This window comes from Pelodiscus sinensis, chromosome 26 (assembly GCF_049634645.1).
Source record: "Pelodiscus sinensis isolate JC-2024 chromosome 26, ASM4963464v1, whole genome shotgun sequence".
Classification (NCBI taxonomy): domain Eukaryota; kingdom Metazoa; phylum Chordata; order Testudines; family Trionychidae; genus Pelodiscus; species Pelodiscus sinensis.
Window position 1 is genome coordinate 5,240,708 of NC_134736.1, and position 24,227 is coordinate 5,264,934.

At 50.6% G+C, this 24,227-nt stretch overlaps 1 protein-coding gene across 1 annotated transcript in view; it reads right to left on the minus strand.

Moving 5' to 3' along the window:
* Positions 1–6,058: 6,058 nt before the first annotated feature.
* Positions 6,059–24,227, minus strand: part of LOC142820446 (uncharacterized) — a 67,921-nt gene continuing 49,752 nt past the window's right edge. Inside the window, exon 3 of the mRNA XM_075909266.1 lies at positions 6,059–6,136. Within this exon, the coding sequence (XP_075765381.1) occupies positions 6,059–6,136 (78 nt within the window). The remainder of the gene's footprint in view (positions 6,137–24,227) is intronic.

The window sequence follows — 24,227 nt, forward strand, 5'->3', positions numbered from 1 at the left end:
TGAAGTTATAAGAGTCCCTGCCTGTGGAGTTATTAACCCATTGTCCAAACCCACCATCTCTTCACGGACAGAAGCTGGTTAACAGGTATGTCCTAAGCAAAGGAATATGTGCTCTGCTTAATTTACATTTTAGTAGTAAACAGCAGGAAGGGAAGACAAATGAAGTTCAAAGAGGTGAAAAAACCATCAAGGAACCTCCTTCCACATAGACACGTTGGCTCCTGGTTCTCACCTGTGTACGTTTTTCAAGAGGAGGATTGAAACTAAGGCCAAGTCTACACTGGCACCTAACAGCACTGTAACTTCACTGCTCGGCGTTGTGTGAAACTGTCCCCCTTCGCCCAAGTGCAGCAAGTCACAGCACTGGAAAGCGGCGGTGTGAAATAATAAATTTTAAGAGGGATAAGGGATCTTTTGGAAAAGGCTTTATTTTCTGCAAGATCAGCGTCTAGACTGGCGCTTTTTTTCCGGCAAAGCTCCGTGCCGAAAAAAAGCGGCAGCCATTTTTATGCTAGTGAAGCGGGGGAGATATAAATCCCCACTTCATTAGCAATTGCGATACGTCTAATTTGCATCCCTTTTACGAAAAAGGGATGTAGTCTAGAGGTAGCCCTATAGTATAAGATCACTGGGAGTCCTGCAACTCTGTGACTTTCACCAGGAACCTAGACCTCGAAGGCACGTCCAGATCAGCTAGCCTCATCCTCCCCGATTGGATCCACCCCGTCATCTCTAACCTGATTCTGGCCGGCATATTTATACCTGCCTTTGGAAAGTTCCACTACCTGCATCTGACGAAGTGGGTCTTTGCCTACGAAAGCTTCTGCTCCGACACTTCTGTTAGTTTATAAGGTGCCACAGGACTCCTCGCCGCTTTTGTAGATTCAGACCTCGAAGGGTGTCCTGAATCCCCCCAGCTGGAGCCATGTCCGCTGCGGCCGGGTGCGAGGTGACCGGAATGGGACTTCCCGCAGACTAAACAGGCGCAAACATTTCCAAGTGCCGGTTACTCTTACGTGCTTTGCCTGTGCTGATTGTTGTATTACGTTGCAGTAGCTGTGTAACCATCTGGCAGGATTAAGCCTGTAATAGTAGTGACGTAGTGAGATTAATACAAGCAGCTGTCTATCCCTAATTGACTTTGTCTTGAAGCGAATCCACAACCCTGTTGGGCCCTGGCCTTGTGACTTGACAGTAGGAGCCAGGGGTGGGTGGGTGGCCACAGCGCACACAGACCTAGCTGGGAGTGACTGTGGTACTGGGAAATGTCTCTGAGCTGCAAAGGAGCATCCCACATTAGAGGGCAGAGGTGACCCGGCTACTCATTACGTCGGGCTGTCCCCCGGCACCCGACAGTGGATATAAAGGAAACCTCTGGCCAGAGGGTGAATCAACAAGGCTAGATCCTGCAAAGACTTGCCCTGCTGCACAGTCCTATTGAAAACCGTCGGGAGAGCGAGAACAAGGCTTCGATTTACTCATCCCTGGGCCACGTTACTTGCTGGCAATTTGGATCATCCATCCAGAAAGCCGGGGCCCTGATCACACGCTCTGCTGGAGTGAAAACAGCGGGGGGAGTCTCAGAAGAGCAGAGACTAAGGGGCAAAGAGGAGGGCGGAGCGGGAGGCTCAGGCAGGGTTTACAGCGCCGTGCTGCGTGCAGCCTACTCTGGTGAAAGCCTTGAACATGATGGCAACAGCCAGAAGAGACAAACCTTTGGCAATGGAGGAAAGAAAGCCAGATAGGGACTGGCCAAGTCTCTTACGAGGAGGAGATTATCATCCCAGTTGTGCAGAGAGGTGACTGCAAGGGAGATGCCCAAAGTCACCCCTGATTTTCCTGGGGCCTTTCCCCCCAGCTCTCCTGACCCCTGGTCTTGTGCTTTCACAGCTCAACATTTTGATGCCATGTAGAGCACAGAGCCGGGCACTATATTAGCTCAGGACGAAGAGCTGGCTCCTGCCCCAAGGAGCTTACAGTTCAAGGACGGCTCTGGAGCTGCCCTCGGAGGACGTCTCACCTGTAATTCCTCTCAAAGGGGAACACACCCAGTCCCTTTTCCCTGCCCCCGGTTCCTGCGAAAGCACCCCATTATCTGGGGAGAACGTGAGACGTCAATGCAAAAAGCGTCTCCACTGGGGAGGAGCAGCTGCGGCACAATCAGGCATAAAAAGCCAGCTCCCAAGGCCATTGCTGATGCGCTGGGCCCTGCCCGAACCTCCCTGGGATCGACCGATTTACCCTGTGTCACTGAATAGTCTTGCAGAGCAAATGGGCCCGGAGCTGGGAAAGGTATTTACATTGTCCCAAAAATACAGTCCGGAGCCCTGCAAATGCTCCTTGTTATTCCTCTCTCAGCAGGCTGGTTTTTTAGTGGAATGTGTTTCTTCCCTCCTTTATCCAGGGGCAGGTAAGATGCTGCTGCCCTACCCAGGAAACCATGCTGCCTCTCTGATGGACTAGGCCAGGAGCAAGCAAAATATGGCCTGTAGGTCAGATCTAGTCTGCCAAGCCATTGGATCTGTCCCACGGCCCAGCAGGAGCCTTGGACAGGTTCCCTGCCTCCCACACCCCACACACCACTCAGAGTAGCCGGCTGCTGGGACAATGTGTTCTCTGAACACTGCTTGCCGGCAGAAGGCTCTCCATGCACTGCACCCACCCCCAGCACAATCTCGCAGCTCCCATTGGCCGGAAACCATCCAATGGGAACTGCCTGGTGCTTGAGGTGCAGGCAGTATGTGAAGAATCCCCTCCAACGAGCTTGGAGTGGTCCCACATCAAAAATTACTGCCTACTCCTGGACGAGGCCTATTTTTTCCTATGTTGTTTTTTGTACTGGGCCCATCCCCCTGGTATCTCAGCAGCAAAACATGAACAGACCAAGGCCCAGGCAGGATCCATGCAGGTGAACAGTTGCACGAATGGAGAGTCCAAGTATCTAAGAAGGGACTTCTGTCCTTGCAAAGCCCCAGCAGGGACAACTAAAGGGTCCGGCAGAGACCCCACTACAGGAGCAAGGCCATAGCTGGGACCAGTCATTTGACGGATACAACATCTCCCATGGAGGTGCACCCTCAAAGAGGCAAAATTGGCTCCCAAACAAACATATTTGTCTGCAACCTGGGAGGACAAACCAGGAAGGAAATTCCAGAGAAAGCTTCACAGGGCAGGAAGAATGTTTTTTTTCCCCACCCTTCCTCTAAGTCTTTTACAAGCAAAGCAAGTTGAACTTCATCTATTGTCAATTCTCCTTGCCATCGTCAGCACTCGGGCAGTTCACATCCCTAACTCTCCTGCACACACTGTAGTAATGTCTGTTTTATCCTTTCTGTAATGACTCCCCTCTCCTGGGCTCCATCACGATCGATCCCATCCTGATACCTCGGTTTGTTTCCTGCTGGCTCAGACATTCACCCTGCATCTGGCCGGGAACTTTCCCCTCTCTTCTCTGTAATTTCTTCTCTCATTACTGTTGGATTCGTTCTCAGACTCAGTTTTGCCACCTGCCGAAATGACTCCAGGGTTTTTCTTTGTATTAACGCGGTGGTGCTCTCTTAGACACTGCCTGACGGGGTGAGCGATGAGCAGACCGTGATGGGATGAAGATGGACGAGGGTGTGAGGGAAGGCAAGGGACTGCTTTTCTCCCTTCTTGGACTCTTGCATTGCCTCGACTCCTCTTCGCTTGACACTATTTCACCAGTGCAAAGTGCGACTGGTGACTTGGTGATGCACGTACGTGAAAAGACTTTACACAATGCATTCACCTCCCTGGTGCATTGTTCCTAATGCGCAGCTTCCGGACCGTAACATGCTGCATAGCACAGTGTTGTGGCAGGGTATTAATTAAATATGAGACTGAGCAAGAACATGGTAGGGCCTGTGGGTACAACATACTCCCGAGTTTTGGGTGCATGAGAGAGACTCCAGTGCACACGCATTGTAGGAAGTGCGCACTCTAGGAGACTCATGCACATGGCCTTCGTGTTTCAAATTCACGTCTCTCACGCAAAATGCCCCCTTCCTGACGAAGGTTCAGAGGCCACTGGCTGTGCCAACTTCTCCTGCTCCTGGGAGGAGCCAGCTAGCTGGGATCAGAGACCTTTCCGGAGCTCACAGAGGGAACACACGGCTGCTGCACATCACCTTGTCGTATTACCTTCCACAGACGTTACAACAGGGGCACCGAGCTGAACGCACGTTCCGGGCAGCTCCCGCCCCTTCCTGCATCAAACCTGGGGAGGTTCATCTTGCAGTTCATTGCATTTAATTTGCAAAGCAGGGCTGAGGCGGGAGGCGGACGTTACAGCCATTCGACATGTCGAGGACAAGTAGCAGCGACGTGAGGCGACTCCCCGTGCTCTTCTCCAGTGTCCCCGTAAGTTCCTTGGCAGGGTTATTTGCCTGTGCCACTCTGCATTAGGGAAGCGCTCTCTGCAGAGTATTAGCCATCACTCCAGCTCTCCAGGACTCCCTCTGCACTGAATGTGCTAAAAGCAGAGCGGAGTGGGGAGAAGAGGGAGGATAGGGAGGGGGAGAGAGCAGAGAATCAAAAAGTCCCCCGCCCAAAAAATAAGAGGAAGTAGAGGTTTTTTGGGGTCAGACGAATAGTTTCAGCTGAAACATTTTGTTTCCATTCTGAGCATTTTTAAAAAGCTTTTACAAATTTTAAAACTAAAAGGAAAGGGTGCAGAAAAAATCGCAGTTTCCATGTGTTTGGATTTGGGGCCCCTCCCCTCCAGAATTGATGAACTCCACCCCAATTCAGACAATGTTTCGCTGTCACCAAATCTGAATTTTTCTTTGCAAAAAAAAGGTTTGTTGAAAAATATTCTGGCAGGTGGAATTACAGGCCCTCGTGCGTGTCTGATCCACCCATGGCGGGGAAAGGCTTCTGCAGAAGGATACTACAATGCTAAAAACGGGAGCATGGACATGGGAGGAGAGGCCCTGCTGGGGCGGGCAGAGAGCTGACTAATGTACATACCCTCAAGCTGGGATGTGTCTGCTCTCCTGAGTGATGCCTCGCTGCCATTTCTATCCAGACCAGGAGGACGTGTAGCGTCCACAATCCATATGCCACCATAGAGAAAACCAGGCTACGTCTACACTGCTGGTTTTGCCAGCAGTTGATATGCAAATGAGGTATGGATTAGCATATCGTCATACCCCATTTGCATAATTTATGCAAGCCTTTTTTTTGCACAAAGGGTTTTTGTGGGGGAAAAAGCAGTGTGGACGTTTTCTTTTTGTGCAAAAACCCCTTTTTCCGCCAGATCTTTATGCCCCAAAAGAGGAGGTTGATCAACCTGGTGGGAAAAGGATGTTTTGTGCGCAAAAACCCCAGCGAAAAAAGGGACTGGCAGAAAATATGCAAATCAGATCGCAACTCATGCAAATGAGTCCCTTATTAGCATATTTTTTGCTGAGAAAACTCGTAGTGTAGACGAAGACACATCCCCCCTTCAAACTCTTCAGTCTGGCTTTTCTCTGGCTTTTTGCATTGCCTGAAGGCTCCTTTCTTCCCCGGCAGACTCCATTATACACAGCACTGTCCCGTCCATGACAGAAGGCTCCAGTCAACTAACGCATGTTCTCGGGAGACCCAGATCGCATGGAAAGATCCATTGGTTTTGCCAGTCTCCTCCGATATACTTCGGGTTGAGCCTTCCCTCCAGCATTTAAAGCAACGGTGCTTTTTTGTTTGTCTCCCTTTTAGAGCTGTAGCATGAGAGACGATGGTGGCTCAGACACACAAGGCCTGATTCTGACCCCATTCACACTGGGATAATTCTAGGGCCATCACTGGAGTTACTCCCGATTGACTCAGGAATGAGTATGAACAGAAGCATGGCCCTGGAATTTCGCCTGGAAACATTCTTTGGGATCACTTAACCTCGGAGGCTTGCGATGAGCAATGAATGGCTTCTGCAAACACTCTCCTGACGCCAAGGGGACAAAAGCGGAAATGTAGCATCACGGTGGGGGAGAAGCCAGGCAGGGTCCCACTACAGACAGTGCGTTGACCGGAGAGTGAGCTCCCTGGAGAAGTGGCCTCATGCCTTTAGATCTGGACCTTGAATATTGAAGACAGTGTAAGGATATTCGTACACCGGCTTTCTGATGGCACCATTCTGAAGGGAGACATTGGGAGCAGGATTTGGGTTGGAGCCGATATCACCGTATCACAACCCACTGCTCCATACACTGAGAGGGACTGCAGCCACAGGGCTCTACCACTTAATCGAAAGGAATACGCCCTGAGTGTAAATAGCAGGCTGCCCTAGTCTGCATGGAAGTCTCCAGAGGGAGACAGCGTACACTGTAGACCAGTGGTCACCAACCAGTCCATCGGGATCTCCTGGTAGACCTTGGAGCCTTTGACAGGGGATCCTGACTGGTTTGGCCAGGAGGCTGTCAAGTGCCGGCACATCAGCTGCCCCTTCCCCCCATTGCTGCACATCTCCTGCCCTTTGCCTTGGAGCTGCCCCCACCCCGGGGGACCCTCCTACTTTCTGTGCAGGGCAGAGGAGGGAGAGGAAGGTGCTGATGTCAAGGCCCACTCTGTATCCTATCTCCACAGAGCAGAGAGGGGCCACAACAGGACTCAGGAGGGAGTCTGCTGGCTGCTTTAGGGAGTGGTGCAGGGCCAGGGTAGGGGTGAACCTGCCTTAACCCCACTGCCCCACCACCCAGGAGCCACCTGAAGTAAGCAGGGCCCAGCTGGAGCCTGCATTCTGAACTCCTACCCCAGTCATGAACCCCCTCCTGGACCCCAAGCCTCTGCCCTAGCCCCAAGCACCCCTGCATCCAAACACCTCCCAGAGCCTGCACCTAGAACCTCCTCCCCCTAAAGCAGCTCAGAGCCCCTCTACACTCCAGATCCCTTAATCCAAGACCAGAGCCTGCACTCCAACCCTCTGCCCCAGCCTGGTGAAAGTGATGAGGATGGGCAAGAGAGAGAGGATGGATGGCGTGAGCAGGGGCAGGGCCTCAGAGAAGGGGTGGGAAGGAGGTGGGGCAAGGGCATTTATATTTAAGGTAGATCCTGGACTGCACTTAAATTCAAAAAGTGATCTCATGCTTAAAAAGGTCAGAGACCGCTGCTGTAGATTTACCCAGTGTTGCACAAATTGGGTCAGGATTCTCTGGCTAGTTCGCAGTGACCCCCTTTTATCTCCCCAACTACCACCTGCAGTACATAGGCTACATCTTCACTAAATGGGAGATTGAAATTGCTATGATTGATCATCTGGAGTTTGATTTAGCGAGTCTAGTTAAGACTCGCTAAATCAAACTCAGAGAGTACTCCCACCAGAGGCCGGTACTCTTGCTTCTGCTCCCATCGGCCTCCCTTTGTGGAGAAAGTAGGGAAACTTGAAACAAGGTACGGCAACTCCAGCTACATAATTAATGTAGCTGGAGTTGCATATCTCGATTCGAGCTTCCTTTTAGTGTAGACCTGGCCTAAGTGTCAATTTATCGGTCGTTTCTGCAAGCCCAGGTTGGATCAAAGAGCCATGGAATGGACTGTGCATCAGGACACAGCACACATTCCAGCTTCCATGGGGCACTCCAACACCTCCTTTAAGCACAACAATTCAGGATCCTCCCACATACCAACCCAGTACAGGTTGCTAGGCCCTGTGTCTGAACTTTTAGGATGCTTCCTGTGAGCCCTTTTGTGATGTAGCGGGGGTGCTGTCTACTTTGCAACCCAGTGTTCCCTCCTGGCTGTGTTGTTTGATTCACTCCCCATGTTGTATTGGCCCAGACAACTGGTCCCAGCCTGAGCAGTTAAGAAAGGAGAGGAAGAGACAAAGGAAGGGAGGCAAAGACGGCCACCTGGCTGGTGGGGTAGGGCCTGGGGGCTGGGCAGACTTGGCTGGGGGAAGCATGAAGAAAGCAGACTAAGTCCAGTACAGGGGGGTTCAGGAGCCTGTGAACCCCTTCCCCCCAAGAGGTCTAAGGGGTATGTCTAGACTACAGGCTTTTGTCAACAAAAGTGGACTTTTGTCGACAAAACTATACCTGGGCCTACACTACCACCGAGTTCTGTTGACATAACGTCGACAGAACGCGGCAGTTTTGTCGACAGCGGTAAACCTCATTCTACGAGGAATAACACCTTTTGTCGACAGAGTTATGTCACCAGAAGGCGCTATTGCATCTACACTGTCCTTTGCGTCTACACTCTCATGTTGACAAAGAACTGGCTGTTGTCTAGACGCTCTTTGTTGACAGAGGCTTTGTTGACAGTATCCATTGACAAAGCCTCTGTTAACAAAAGCCTGTAGTCTAGACGTCTGCTGTCTGCCCTGGCTCCTATGTCAACATCAAGCCTACACTGAACTGTATATCTGAGAACCAATACAATCTCCTATTCTACTGGCTGACTGAGAGCCACATCTGGCTGCGGACGGGGGCGCAGGGTTGGGGGGCGTTGTCAGGCCTTTATCCTGGCATCCCAATGGAAATGGAGTATTCAGCCGCAGGGTTATTGCCTTGATAGTCCCCTCGAGTTATGCACCTTCTATTCCCCCACAAATGGACATTAAGCCAACACGCAGTAACGCACAATGTGAGTATCTTCAACTCCCCTACGCGAAGCTCTAGTATTTTCATGCCAAGATTCATTTCTCTATGTGTTCTTCTTGCCATTCCAAGCACACACCGTACACACAGGAGAGTGAACGATAGGCTTGTGCTTAACGCACTGGGCTATTCCCAGCGCTGCTGTATACTTGGTGTGTGATCCTGGGCAAGTCATTTCATCTCTCTGCCTCTCATTTTTTTTTATATCATCATTTATTTGTATTACAGTTGCAGCGAGAAGCCTTGATCCGGGATCAGAGCTTTATGTATATGGTCCAAAGACAGGCCGTGCCCTAGAGAGCATGTGATTTGGTTAACGACCAGATGCAAGAGGTAGATTTGGATAATTGACTTTCTATAGTCTACCGCCAACTCACCTTGGGGTTATTTATCAATGTTCTATCTAAAGTTTTAGGCATCCGCTAACACATTGGATATTTCTAGGCTAAGAGGGACTATGTATTCTACTCTGTTTGCCACCCTTCCCTTAAACACAAGGAAAAACAAGGCCTGGGTCTTGCTAAATAAGGACACAGTAACAGATGTGCCTCTGACAACATAACAGGTTAAAGTTGCAAGCAGGTAATTTTCTGTCACTTCAGATTCCCCATCCAGTCCACCCTTATCAGTCACTCTACATGAAGGTGTTCAATTGACTGGGGAGAAGAGAGCCTACTGCTAAATCTTCAATTCCTACAGCTGCTTCTCAAATCACGGTAGAGGTTGTTTTTTTTTTAAGTCACATAAAGCGTACAAGCCCCACTTTGATTCTTTTGAGAGTAAATTAGACTCATTATCTGTTAAAGTGGCTGACTTGGAGAGAAAATCCAAATTGGCTGAAAAAACATTAATGAGATCCAAGAAATATTAGCAACTCAAGAAACTAAGGCGGAGGGGACATGGGAGTGTTAATTAAAGACACTGAGCTCTTCCGTAGGACGATTTCTTTCCGATGCAGAAATTAGACTATTTCTCTCCAATGCAGAATGCGTGAGGTTCGGGTTCTCCTGAGGATTGTGAAAAGGGAAGGATTTGTACAATACTGGGATCATTTTGCAAAAATCTTGTCAGTAATTTGAATCCTCCCCTTGCAAATATTTAAATGTTCCAGGGTTGCTCGAACACGTGTCCAGTTGAGGGATATTCTCTTAAGATGAGGATTGCTGGAGAACAGACCTCCCCCCACACCTCGTGCTCTGTAAATAAAAAAAAAAGAATCAGAATGACAAAAATGTAGCTCTTCTCTGCTGCTTCACCTCTAGATATACAAAGGTGGGGGGAGGGCAGAATCATTGGCCTTATTTTACAGGTTGGGAAACTGAGGCACGGAGCAGGGATATGACTAAGCATTGTTATGTGGGGTGATAGTCATTGGAAAAGGAGAGGAAATGGGCCAATTTTCCCCCGAGTGAGTCTGTGTTTTGGGTTCAGTTTAGTCATGGCTAAGAGTTCTAAAATCTCCCCGACTTATTTGGTCACCCCTACTCCTAAGCTAAAAAGATGCTCAGCCCATGCGTCTCAACCCACGTGCTGGGATGTGCCAGAACGTATCTCTCAGGAGTTATCAAGTGCATCAACTTCCTCACCCAACCTCCACCACACACACCCTTGGCCCTCCTCGAGGATAAATCCGGATGGGCTGAAACATTAAACAAAAAAATGTTACCGTAAAGCCCACTGAGATTAAAGAAGAGACTGTGTAATTCCAGAAATGTGAAGAGCAAAAATCCATAAAGGTTACATTTAATGTCAAGGAGATGAAATTTCATCTCACTAGAGCTGCCTATCATCTGAAGGCCAGGAGAATTCTTCAAGGAAACCGAAAACACAAATGCCTGCTTCTTGCTTCAGTGCAATGGATCGCCCTTGCCGCTTGCCATCGGGCGACTGCGCTTGCCCTTTTCATGCCAGCACAAGAACCAGCTGATTCAAGACATGAGCTGGCTGCAGACACCTTGAAATGTGCTTAAGCAGCGAGCCCAGAAAGGATTAAAGCCACGTTCTCTAGCTGTGAAACTGATGAGAAATGGGACGATTGTTCAAAGCAATTATCTCTGGATGGGCCCAACCCCAGATATCACAGCCTGGATGGGCTGATGCAAGACAAAGGTTCCCACCTTTGCGGAAATGTATTTGACACTGGAATCTGAAATCCTGTCAGTTTAGATGAACATAAGAACATAAGAACGGCCAGACTGGGTCAGAACAATGGTCCATCCAGCTCAGTGTCCTGTCTGCCGACAGTGGCCAATGCCAGATGCCCCAGAGGGAGGGAACACAACAGATAATCCTCAGGTGATCCCTCCCCTGTTACCCACCTCCAGAGAAATAGAGGCTACAAACACCATTCCTAGCCATCCTGGCTAATAGCCATTGATGGACCTAACCTCCATGAATCTATCTAGCCTTTACCACATCCTCTGGCAAGGAGTTCCACAGGTTGACGGTGCGCTGAGTAAAGAAAAACTTCCTTTGGTTTGTTTTAAACCTGCTGCCTATTAATTTCATTTGGTGACCCCTAATTCTTCTATTGCAGGAATAAGTAAATAACTTTTCCTTATTCACTTTTTCCACACCAGTCATGATTTTATAGACCTCGGTCATATTCCCCCTTCGTCTCCTCTTTTCTAAACTGAAAAGTCCAAGTCTCTTTAATCTCTCTTCATATGGGACTTCTTCCAAACACCTACTCATTTTTGTTGCCCTTTTCTGAACCTTTCCTAATGCCAAAATATCTTTTCTGAGATGAGGTGACCACATCTGTACGCAGTATTCAAGATGTGGGCGTATCATTTTTTTAAATAGATGCATTTAGTTTAGATCTCAATCCAAATCTAGAGTTTTGCATCCCGCCGATAGTTACCAGTTCCCCAAATGGGAGAAGTAGCGGCATGGGTGGAAGGCAGCCAGTCCAAACTGTTTCACACCAGGGCTGTTATATAAGCTAATTTCCATGCTTAGTAGAATAAAGGGCCAATAGCACAGGAGATGGACCAGAAGAGGTGCGTCAGACACGACACAGGTTCTCGACAATGCACCACAACTGTCCCTCGCTGTCATCCCTCTTGCTACTCTAGATAGTGTGATAATACCAACAAGAGCAACATGGGTGTGTATTAGAACCTCCCCATTATCAATATAGCTCTTCTGCTCCTTGGGGTCTCCTCCTTCCAGTCTAACCAGGTGGTTTTTCTCCCTGGGATCAGTTCAACAAGGGACTTAGATTCACTACATTAAAACCAGATCGCCTGCCCTGACCACTGAAAAGCGTTTAACATCCAGCCGTTGGTCCAGTGTCTTGCTGGCCCACATACAGCGCTCAAGGCATTAAATGGGAGCAACCGCAGCTGCTGAGGCCTCATATTCTGCAAGTGTAGACGGTGCAGAATCTGACCTGGGTTCATGGGTGGCGGGTCATGTAGGCAAGGGAGGCATTGCCTTCCTAAAACTGTCGACGCTGCCCAGCCGCCCAGGAGGGGCTGGGGCTGTGCCATGTGGCAGCCCTGGGCCTCAGCTGGGGTGGGCGGAGCTTGGGTGGGGGGAGGTTGTTGAAGGGACATAGTCAGGGGGAAGGGGCAGGGCTTTGGGCAGAAGGGGCGGGGCTTCATGTTGCCTTCCCCAGCTGGGCCTTCACCCACTGCCCATGCCTGGGTTCCTAGGATCGCATCCTCCTGGGAGCCTGGAACAGCTTAGCAGGGCTCTGTAGTAAGAGGTGTAACACGCTGCTTCTTGCTGCCTTAATAGATAGGCTTCCTTTGATAGGGAGACAGGATTACAGATGAGTTTGGGAACTGCTGGTTGCGGAGCTTAATCACTGCACACATGACATAATTCTTGAGCGCTCCGACTTCTGCTGCTGCCCATGACACATCTGAGAGTATGCGGGGAGGGGAAAGAGAGCGCATCGATCCCAGTCTACCAGTAAGGGGGCCCTGCTAGATCTTTTGCATAAAGGATTTTGCTGGGGTCGATACCCGGCTCGGAGACACTTTCATTTGCCATCTCAGCCTTGTAGCTGAAGAAATAAGTAACAAATTTCTCCATCTCCATTGATGACTGAGAAATAGCTACAAGCAGATCCATAATGCAGACCTTTATTGCTTGTGCTAAAATGAGCAAGTCCATTAGCTGTCCGGAGTAGTAGGCTATTATCCTTGGTGGGGATGATACATTACAGGAAGATGTGGCATTTAGTTGGGATTGGTCCTGCCTTGGGCAGGGGACTGGACTTGATGACTCCTGAGGTCTCTTCCAGATCTAGGATTCTATGATGATGGCTGATACACCAAGCAAGCAGATAGAGGTGTTTGATAAATTACTATTAGTAGTGGTTACTCGTATTGCTGTAGTGCCAGGAGGCCCAGTCACGGACTTCGTTATGCTCGGTGTTGTACAGACAAAGAATCAAAAGGCAATTCCTGCCTTTTATTGTGTTTTTCCTTTTACTCTATGGACTCCTGATCATGAGGAGTTTTCTGTCAGTATACAATATGCATTAGCTGTGCTGGACTGGCTATCAGGGATTGATCAGATGGCTCGCATGGTCCTGTTTCTACCCTCTGATCTGATCAGTGTGAGGAGAACTTTATATGCCAATACACTCCCATGTGATTTTGAAATTGACCATCAGCGGAAGTGCATACAACTCATTGGCACACATCCCCCCGCCGGAGGAGGGCATAAATGGAACATGAATGCTGCCAAAGCAAAGCCACACAAAAGAGTGGTTCTCCACTATTTCCCCACTGGGATTTTCACACCAGGAGCCTCCATTCCCATCACGATGGGCCCTCCTTCCCCTTGAGCTACTGGGAATCAGGGATGGATTGGGGGGGGGGGGGGACTAGCTGGGCAGCTGCCCGGGGCGCCACCTATGGGGGGCGCCCAATTACAGCTGTAAGGTGCGCAGCGCACCGGAAGGCAGGGCCGCACATGAGCCGTGCACCTGGGAGTGGAGCTGTGCATGCGTCGCGCACCCGCTGCCCGGGGCGCAGAATGGCTCGAGCTGGCCCTGCTGGGAACGTGCAGGCAGGTTGCAACCCCTGATGCCCGGTAGCCAGCTCGTGCCAAAGCACTCTGATTTGAGACATGCAAGCGACTAGCCGTGCGCCAGCCCAGCTCTGCCTGCCTGCATGTCTCCGTTTCCAACGCCGCAGAGGGAGGGAGAGAAGTGGAGAGACTTGGGCAGAGCTACAGAGACAGCAAGAGAGAAGGGACAGCAGAGCAGCAGAGACTCGCTAAATAACCATCTTTATTATCCACGGGGAAATTGCTGAGGGCTTGCGACTCCTGTTTTGTGGGGCGCTTTGCCACCTGACGGTGCCAGGCGAACTTTTGGCAACTCTGGGTGAGCTCTGCCACAGGGAGGAAGCAGAGTAGTTCTTAGCTCTGACTTTCTCCTGTCACCCTCACCTATATTTGCTGCCCCACCGTAGAATCCCTTCCTGGCAGCTGTGAAGCTCTCCCCAACCTCTTTTGCTACCAAAGAGTCCCACAGCTGAAGCCTGCTGCTCACTCTGAAGCCACAAAACCAGCGTTCCCTGTAAGCTGTGCGCTTGGGCGACCGCCCAGGAGTCAGTCAAATGCTGCTCCGCTGAATAGCAGAGCGTCCGCAGCTGAGCGCATGTGTTTCTTCCGGTGGTGCACAGAACAAAATTTATTCTGCACATGAATGGGAAAACTTAGAGGGAATACTGCATGAAACCCTTGTGATCCCACCTTTCCTGTGCACACAGAATGGGTCAGACACAGCCCTTTGCTCCTCTGCTTTGTGCTGCCCGGAAGGGTTGATCGTCTTGCCATAACAGTAACCCCTGGGCACTGAAAGCCTCCTGCCCAAGAAGGGTTCACAGGCTGAGAGCATGGTCGAGTGGTCCGAGCAGGGGGACCAGGAAACAAGAACCTACAGTTCTCCTGACTCTGCCACTGACAGGAGTGAAACTGAGTCATGTTGCTTAACCTTAGAGGGGGCCGGTTGTGTTTCCAGGGCACAGCCCGTAGTAATGAGGGAGGGCACAGAGCTCTGTTCCCAGAGAATGGCCCGGGGAATCTTCTGTCTCCAGGGAGGAGTGTAGGCGGCTGGTCTATAGTAATGGTAAATTTCTGCCCAACGCAGCTCTGGCCATTACCCGCTCTGAGGAAGGGAGGATGTGTTAGGGGGTGCCTGGACTCCTCTGCAGACATGCACCCCTGAGCACTGTCTGCCCCACGGGGCTCCAGTGAACTTCCCAGTACGCTGGAGATAATTCTGCTCCTCTCCCCCGTAGCAGTGTGCTCTTTAACCCGCATCAGAAAAGCTCTTTGAGGCCCTTCCCTGCAAGGTGGCTGGGTATTTGCAGCAGGCATGGAATCAGTTACGCAGGCTGATCAGAAGGGGAAGCTGGAAGATGCGTAACAAAAGGAAGAATGGAGGCTATCTGTTCACTGACTGCACTATTTAGAAGAGCTTCCTGGCTTGCATCCCTGGAGAATATTGTGTCCAAAACCTGTAAAACCTGCTAATCTATCCTTCCATTCCCCCCCGCCCGTCCTCTCTCCTGCAGCGTTTGCCCAACACGCTACAGAATCCAAAGGCACTGCCTGTGATTTTTGTGTGGCTACAGCCTCCCTCTTGCAGCATCTCTAATGCAATGTGAATCTGCCCAAGCCAACAAAGGAACCCAACAGGAAACACTGCCGTGGATGGAGAACAAGGCTATGTCTAGGCTGCAGGTTTCTTTTGGAAGAAGCTTTTCCAGAAGAGATCTGCTGCAAAAACTTCTTCCGAAAGAGCGTGTCCACACTGCCAAAGCACATTGAAAAGCGATCTGCTTTTTCGAAAGATAGCATCCACACTGAATGAACGCTCTCTCGCATTTAAACTGTGATTGCTATGGGCAGAGTGGCCACCAGGGCACCTGTACTTTTTCCTCTTTCCTCTTCTTCCAAAAGAATTCCCTCTTCCCCGTCCACACACGCCTTTTTCCGAATGAGCTCTTTTGGAAAAAGGCTTCTTCCTCATAGAATGAGGATTACCAACGCTGGAACCCCCCCTTTGTTCTTTCAATTTTCTTTCGAAAGAATGCGATTGCAGTGTGGACGTAATTGAAGTTTTTTCGGGAAAACTACTGTTTTTCCGACAAAACTCTGTCGTGTACACATAGCCCAAGAAAGAAAGAACCCTTTCCCTTGAAGACAAAAATGTATCAGTTTGCTTGAGCGGCTGTTCCCGGCTATTGGCTGTTACAGGCCGTAACAGGAAGGAGGCAAATCAGAGGCTGAGGCTGCTAGCAGAACAGCAGCCAGCTCCGTGCTAGAGCAGCGAACAAAAGGGGAGAAATCAGAGTACGGAACTTCATCAGCAACTCTCTTTGTGTGGAACCTACAGTCACCATCCCCCCCGGATGCTCCCTGCATCCTTGGCACAGAGTCAGAAGGCTCGGAAAGGCCTGGGGCACATGGTAGTAGGGCACACAAGGCCGGTTGTAGCTCTCCATATCTGTGGCTGGGAATCTCTGCACTGAAGGGGTGAGGAATCGCTGGCATGGGCTGGCGAGGGCACTATATCAACCTGGTCAGTAGTCTTGAGCTTTCCTGGGTACAACACACTTCTTCAGATGAGTGGTGCACTAAAAGTCCAGAACCAAGAATAAATAAGGGAAAGGGGGGAGGGAGGGAAGGGAGAGAAAAAAACAGTGAATTAGAGTGTTCAAGTTACAAAAAGCTGATAAGAACAATTAGCACCTTGTCTAAATACCCATTGTTTGGTTAAGTTGGTTAAATAATTAGGATGTGGAATGTGTGTTGTGCGAGCCAGCCAATGGCTATGTCTTCACTCGCGGCTTCTTGTCAAGTACGGCTGTTCTTGCGCAAGTATCCACAGAGCGTCTACACTGCCCGCCTGCTCTTGCGCAAGGAAATTTACAGTTGGGCGTGGTAAGAGAGGGCGTCTTGCGCAAGAGCTAAGCTCTTTTTAAACAGGAGTATGCCCTCTTGCGCAAGAGGGCAGTGTGGATGCTCAGCAGGGATTTCTTGCACAAGAAAGCCCTTTGGCTAAAATGGCCGTCCGAGCTTTCTTGCACAAGAGAGCGTCCACATGGCCATGGGAGCTCTTGTGCAAAAGCACAGCTCGCACACGGTAGTGTGGACGTTTTCTTGTGCAAGATTTCTTCCACAAGAACCCTTGCGTATGATTTTCTTGCGCAAGAAGCCGCGAGTGTAGACATAGCCAATGTGTTTATTCATACCTCTATGATAGGACTCAAACTTGTAAATGAAGCTCAGTTCCAACCCTTCCCAGTGTATTTGGCTTGTGGAATTGGACTGAAACAACATGGAGACTTTGAGATCCATTAATGAGTCCGGGGCAGGTTAAAGTGTTCTCCAGCAGGTTAAAGTGTTCTCCAGCAGGTTAAAGGTGCTGCAAGACTATTGGTTGTTTTAAAAGTTTTTCCCGTTACAGACTAATTCGGCTCTCCCCTCGGAAGCTTTTGGTCAGTGGTCGTTAGGCTGTTGGTGGGCTCAGACCACTGCTTGTCCTGATGAGCAGCATTGCCTCATGGTTTCCTCCCCTTCCCTCTGTGGCCTCTTGTCCTACTCGTCGGGGTCAGGTTCCTCTCTTCGTTGTATTTGCGCTGGGTGCCAACAGCCTCCCCTGGGTTAGGTGTGTGTGTGGGAATCCACACTCTCAGAAAAGGTGGGGCTTTGGAGAGAAGGGCTGGGGCTGGGGGGTCGCCAGCCTTCTGTGCTGCCTGGAGTCTGCCCCATGCCACGGCCACCTCCCACCCTTAGAGCTGCCTGGAGCATGTAAAGGGCCACTGTCCCTGCTGCTATGTATCACCCGGACAACTGTATCACCGGGGCAACTGCCTCCCCACCCCCATTGGTTGGCCTGATTTGTACACCACCTACCACAGTGGTACCCTGGTCTATGGCAGGGGCTATTAGATGCTACGATGATGCCGTGGAGTAAGAGAGAATATTAGCATGTTGCGTTGTAGGTGGTCTTGTGAAGGCACTGGGCCTCCCCCGAGGAGCTAAGTTCAGCTCTGCCACAGACTCCCAGTGCGACCTCTGGCAAGTCACTAAGGGTATGTCTACACTGTAGGCGGCTTCCCAGTGTGAAATGACTCAAGTAGCAGAGCTATAAAGTTGCAACACAGACATCAGGCTTGGGTCGGAGACTGGGCTCGGGGCCATAGCCTTAATTGCTTAATCCAGGCTCCAATTTTCCACCAGTGGGAGAAAGAACAATCCAGCCTTCCCCGCACCAGGTGTCGGCCTTGCCAAGATTCTCAGCACAGAAAGGGATGGTTTCTTACAACACACCTCTACATATTGTACACCAAGGGGCCGAGCGTGGTGGGACCCCCCTGGGCCCTGCCCTACTACGAATAATGATTAGAACCTTTCGTCCAACGGTCTGGAAGCCCTTTGCAATGTGCAGCGAGGCCTCATGATACCGCAGCCAGGGCCGGCTCGAGCCTTTCCTGCTCCCTGGGCAGCAGGTGCGTGGTGTATGCGCGGTGCATGGTGCATGTGCGGCCCCGCCCCCCAGCGGGCTGCACACCTTGCAGCTGCAATCGGGGCCAGAGGCCGCACGTGCAGCGCCCCTGACAGCTGCCATCAGGTGCCCCCCATAGGTTGGAGTCCCGGGCAGCTGCCCGGCTAGCCCCCCCACCAATCCGGTCCTGTCCTCAGCATGGGGGTGAACAATTATTGCACCCCATTAAACAGATGACCCAGAAAGTAGCTTTCCAGGTAGGAAGAGAACCCTGAACTGGACCAGCATTCCTCAAATTTTTCTGGGCAGGGGACAACGGAGAAATGGGATCACAGCCGATGGAGGCTAACCAATCACCTTCAACAGGAGAGAGTGGAACATATCGGTCCCCGCAGCAACTCCATGGACTCTGAAGATTCTCTAGTTCTTCAGGGGGAAAGCAGCCAGTAGATAACAGGAGCGCACCCTCCAGCAAGGGGAATTCTGTTCCTACATGTTTGTTCTGTTGCATGCTGGCTCACCTGCAGCTTTGAGCTAATACACTGTATGCTCAACATTAGGGGGAAGAGACAGCTCTTCTAACGGACCCTGTTGGACCTTGGCTGTGCTGCATGCCAAATAATTAGCTATGACCAGATCCTTAAACTAGCCTGGGAGAGAACTTAAGGGTGTTTTCAAGTGCATTTTCCCACCCGGGCCCATAGAGGGTCTCCTGGTCCAAATTTCCTTTCCTCTGTAATGAAAGTGAATGGAGATGGCGGGGAAGTAAGGTTAGTTTCCTCCCATCCTGTGTGAGCATTCACATGACTCCACTTCACACCTGTCCCTCACACTGGGAAGGAGCAGTCACTACATTTTAATCATGGCAGTAATGGACTTCCAGCCACTCTCCCTCTTGCAGCCTGCACTGTAACCATTTTAACACAGGGTCAATTTGCTCACAGTGACACAAACCACAGCGGCTCTTTAATTCTGCAATGTGTTCTGTTCCAGATAGACACTTTTTCCTCTCTCCAGCAGCCTAAGGAGGCCATATGGGAGCTACCGTCAGAAGCCAAATCAAAAACCTGTTCCACCAGGATCATCAAAAAAAGTCCTGCTCTGGAACTGTCCAAATTCTGCCGAGTGGGAGTTTAATTTCCAGTTTAAAAGGCTGAGATATCATTCCAAGCCTGACAACTTTTTTGGATAAGGAAAGAGGGATTGGAGTGCAAGCCAGAGAGCAAAAGAGAGTGGTTATAGATAGTCAAACCATTTGAAGGCCACCTATATATCAAAGGGAATTGTGATGGAGTAATGTGGAGAGCTCCTTTATGTGGAAAGTAATGTAATTCTAAATGCTCAGGGCTTGGAGATTTATTAATATAATAAGATCACTAGAAGTAATCAGAGCAATGTGAAGAGGGATAAAATGGCAGAGTTGGAAAGATAAGGAGGGAGGGAGAGATGGATAAGAAAAGAAACTACAGAGGGGAATAAAGCAAGAGAGACAGGCAAGCTAGCAGCTACAATGTTCTCTGGAATTATTTATATTCATGTGTGGAATATTTTTTTTACGTGCACCAAGGCAAGTGCCAGTGTGCACCACCCATACGTTGGCAGTTATGGGTGCTCTGCTAATCAGCTACTCCTGGGCTGCCTGAGCGCTCATCTTACAGGGAATGTTGGCAGCTGTGGCCATTTTAAAAAAGCACCTCGTGGTTTATGGTGCTTGATTTTTGAGGCAACCTCCTAAAGGGTCTGGAAGTTCAGAGGACGCGGAGCCTCCTCCGTCTGAAATCAGGCCTCTCCACAGCGTCTAAGGCTGAGCCCCAGAATCACTAGCCACATCGGACGGTCGTGAGGAAAAGCAAATCAGGCCATTTCTTCCCCCTTGCCAGAAGCGGGAGCGGCGATCTCAGAAGGCGGCACCTGGCTCGGGATCATATTTGCAGAGTGCGCGGGGCAAGGGAAGTCGGACACAATCTCTCCTTCTTATAATACAGCAGCTGGGTGGCCCCAGCATTGCCCCCCAATGCGCACAGGACTCAAAACTCCCCTGCTTCTCTGTATCGACCACATGCTATTTGGGCCAGTCTGCAAAGGCCGGCAGGCGATCCCATTGGAAGGTATACGGGGCCCTCCTTTTCAGACACCTGTATTGATTCTGGCCACCAATCACAGGGGGCGCTTTCTAAGCTCCGAATGAGCCCCCCCCCCACCCCGGGGCTAAAAAGCAGGAAAGGGGGCACACATTAAGACCAGGTCCCAGGTGCCCGGTGTGCACCGGTCAATTACCAAGCTGCAGTCAGGAGATAAACAGGTCCAGCTGGTTGGGGGAATGAGTCAGGCACCAGGCTAGAGAACAAACAAGGAGCAGAGTTGGGGATGAACCAAAGCCAGGAGCTGCCATCTGTGGGTCAGGGCAAGGCGAGGTGCAAACAGGTGATCTTGCCGCAATGCTCCCCGCCATGAGGATTTATAGCGAATCAGGCGGTCACCACACAGGACTTCCTATAGCATGTAGCTTTCCGGGCTCCTCAAAAACCTACCTAAGCCTGCAATGGCAATGCAGAAGCCTGGGCATCCCCAAAACCCCATAATCTTACTGTCCTGTCGGTTCTTATGGCACTTGGCAAACAGGCTGAGTGGCGCAGGTCAAGCTTCAGAATCCTTAGCCAAACTGTGAGGCTGGTTATGAGGTGGCTAAATGTTGGATTTCACAGCCGTCTGATTGCCAAGTCAATGCTTCCTTTCAGCCCACGTGACTCCTTTATGCAGGAACTCACAGGGCAGAACAAGGAGCAGTGGTCTCAAGTTGCGGTGGGGGAGGTCCAGGTTGGATATTAGGAAAAACTATTTCCCTAGGAGGGTGGTGAAGCACTGGAATGTGTTCCCTAGGGAAGTAGTGGAGTCTCCATCCCTAGAGGGGTTTAAGTCTCGGCTTGACAAAGCCCTGGCCGGGTTGATTTAGTTGGGATTGGTCCTGCCTAGAGCAGGGGGCTGGACTTGATGACCTTCTGAGGTCTCTTCCAGCTCTGTGGTTCTGTGATTCCTGCTGTGCAGACTCAGCTGCAGCTTGCAGGAATTTTGCCCCGAACAGCAGGCTCCAGCTTTTCCTGGAGAAGGGACAGAAAAGCAACTAACCGCCAGTCATTTGAGGCTCTACGGCTGCCTGTCTAAGTGGCAGCGTTGTTTTGGAGTAACTGACGTTATTCCAAAACCAACAAAGTGTGCGTCTTCACTACAAGCCGTTATTTCGAAAGAATGTCGAGCTGGAGGACTTCTTACTCCGACTCCTGTAACCCTCATTTCACGAGGAGGAAGGGAAGTGGAAGGAAGAGTGTTCTCCCTTCGACTTCCTGCTGTGTAGACAGCGCCAAAAGCCGAAATGAGCTATTTCGACTTCAGCTGAAGTTGTGTCGCTTAATTGGACATGATCCCTGCTGTGTAGATGACCCCTGGGGCTAGTTCTACACTGCCCCCTCTTGTGCCAAAACATATGCAAATGAGGCAAAGCGTGGAATATCGCTGCGCCTCATTTGCATAATTAACAAGGCTCCGTTTTTGCGCAAAACCCCCCTCTTGTGCAAGAGCCATACTTCCTCTTTTTTCAGGAAGAACGATTCTTGTGCAAGAGGGGCTTTTTGCGCAAAAGCCTCTTGTGCAAAAACAGAGCCTCGTTAATTATGCAAATGAGGTGCGGCAATATTCCACACGTCGCCTCATTTGCATATGTTTTGGCGCAAGAGGGGGCAGTGTAGACATAGACTTGGTGCCTAGTTATCCCTCCTCCGTGGATGCCTGGAGCCTCCATGTCTTCCAGAAATCTCAGCAAATGCCAGGATCTCTGGTTTGTTTCCAGGTGCAGGGGAAAGAAAGGGAACTGACAGATATTCCCCAGGGGACCTTGGCGCTTCCTTCCCCAGCTGCACTGCGTTCTCATCCAGAGTTTCTAGCAACAGGGAAACCTCCTCCCCTCCCCCACGCCCAGCAAGGTTCTGGCAACCCTTCGTCCAGGTGCAACCCCACCTCTCCAGCTTGGGCTGGCTCTGAGCAGGTGGCACAAGAAGGTGCACGTTTCCCCTCCCTCCCCCCGACAGGGGGCTGCCTGCCAGTCACGCCTCACACTGCTTTTTCCAACCACCCAGCTTTTTGGGGCGGGAGAGGCTCATCTCCGCAGAAGCCTGTAATTTACAGCGGTCTCCCCTGTAGAGTAAGCGCTGCCGCGTCGGAGGCCAGCTCTGAAGACAACGGAGCGGGCGAGAGACACGACTTCAGGCCCCTCGCCTCCCCAGCCTCTCATCCTTATTCGTTTTTAATATTCATGAGCGCTCCCAGCAGGCGAGCTAAAGAGTGCGCCGTTCCTAAATCTAAACGCTTTAGAGAAGCCTAATTAAATTCTTGGGTGGAAATAAAGTGACCTTCAGAACCAATGTTTCCATTTGCGGTGCCACGTCCCGGAAAGTGCCCCCAGATAATAACTCCCCTGACCCAAGAACTTCCCTGCAGCCGGCACAGGCTGGCTCTCCTCGCTCAGCCTCCTCCTTCCAGTGAGCCGCTGCAAGGATAACATGCTGGGCTGGCGGAGCGCAGCCCTGTCGAAGGGGCGGAGAGGCACATGCAGCACATGGGTCGAACTGGCATTTGAACAGCTGAGTGTTGCGGTAAAGCAAGGCAGTTCCACCAAGGACCACGGCGTGGCCACAGCTCTGTGGGTGCCCATCACTGCCTACCGCTGGAGGGGGATGGGTCATCTCAGCTCATGACGGTTCCTTCATTCATGCCGGGCAAATGCGCTTAGTTTAGCCTCGTGTTATAGGGGTGTAACATTCACAATCTGATTTGGGGAAAAATATTGACTTGTGCTATTACAGAACCATAGCAAGGTAGGGCCGGAAGGAACCAGCAGGCGGGGATGGGAGGGTGACAGCTTCCGCAAGCCCCTGGGCAAGGTGGGGGGTGGCTCCTGGCTTCTGGAAGGGGCATAGCTTTGAGTGGAAGGGACAAGAGAAGCCCCCCCGCAAGTGCTGCCTGAAGCACAGTGCACCCCCTTCCCCCGCCCTCAGAGCCATACGGTGCACGCCACACAGTGCTCCGGCACCAATTTATAGGGCATGGGGCCAGCCGGGACCCCCAGGCTCCTTCGAATCGCTGGGCCCCAGGGCAACTATCCTCTTTGCTCCCACCCATTGGGGGGCCTGCCTCAAGGACTCAGCCAGAGCAGTGTTTCTCAACCAGGGGTACGAGTCCCCTTAGGGGTACTCGAGAGACGTCTGGGGGGTACGTCGACCCAACTGACATTGGAGAAAATGGAGTTTTTGTGTTAAGTTTTACAACGTTTTATTATTTTTGTACTTTTTACATCCAAACATTTCATCGCCCGCCCGGCTACGATTAAGTTATTTACACAAATGCATTGCAACGGTAGAAAAATGTTTTGTGTGTGTCTGAAAACTGTAGATACTGGGGATATCTACATAAAAACATAAGAATGGCCATACTGGGTCAGACCAAAGGTCCATCTAGCCCAGTAGCCGGTCTGCTGACAGTGGCCAGCACCAGGTGCCCCAGAGAGGGTGGACTGAAGAAAATGATCAAGCGATTTGTTTCATGCCATCCATCTCCAGCCTCTGACAAACAGAGGCCAGGGACACCATTTATGGACCTAACCTCCATGAAATTATCTAGCTTCTCTTTAAACTCTGTTATAGTCCTAGCCTTCACAGCCTCCTCTGGCAAGGAGTTCCACAGGTTGACGGTGCGCTGAGTAAAGAAAAACTTCCTTTGGTTTGTTTTAAACCTGCTGCCTATTAATTTCATTTGGTGACCCCTAATTCTTCTATTGCAGGAATAAGTAAATAACTTTTCCTTATTCACTTTTTCCACACCAGTCATGATTTTATAGACCTCGGTCATATTCCCCCTTCGTCTCCTCTTTTCTAAGCTGAAAAGTCCAAGTCTCTTTAATCTCTCTTCATATGGGACCCGTTCCAAACCCTTAATCATTTCAGTTGCCCTTTTCTGAACCCTTTCCAAGGTTTCACTTATTTTTTTAAAGGGATACTTTATAAAAAAAGGTCGAGAAACACTAAGCTAGAACACATACGCACATACACTCACTCTCTGTATTGAGGCAGGGCTATGTAAGTCTAGAATGCCCCTGAAAG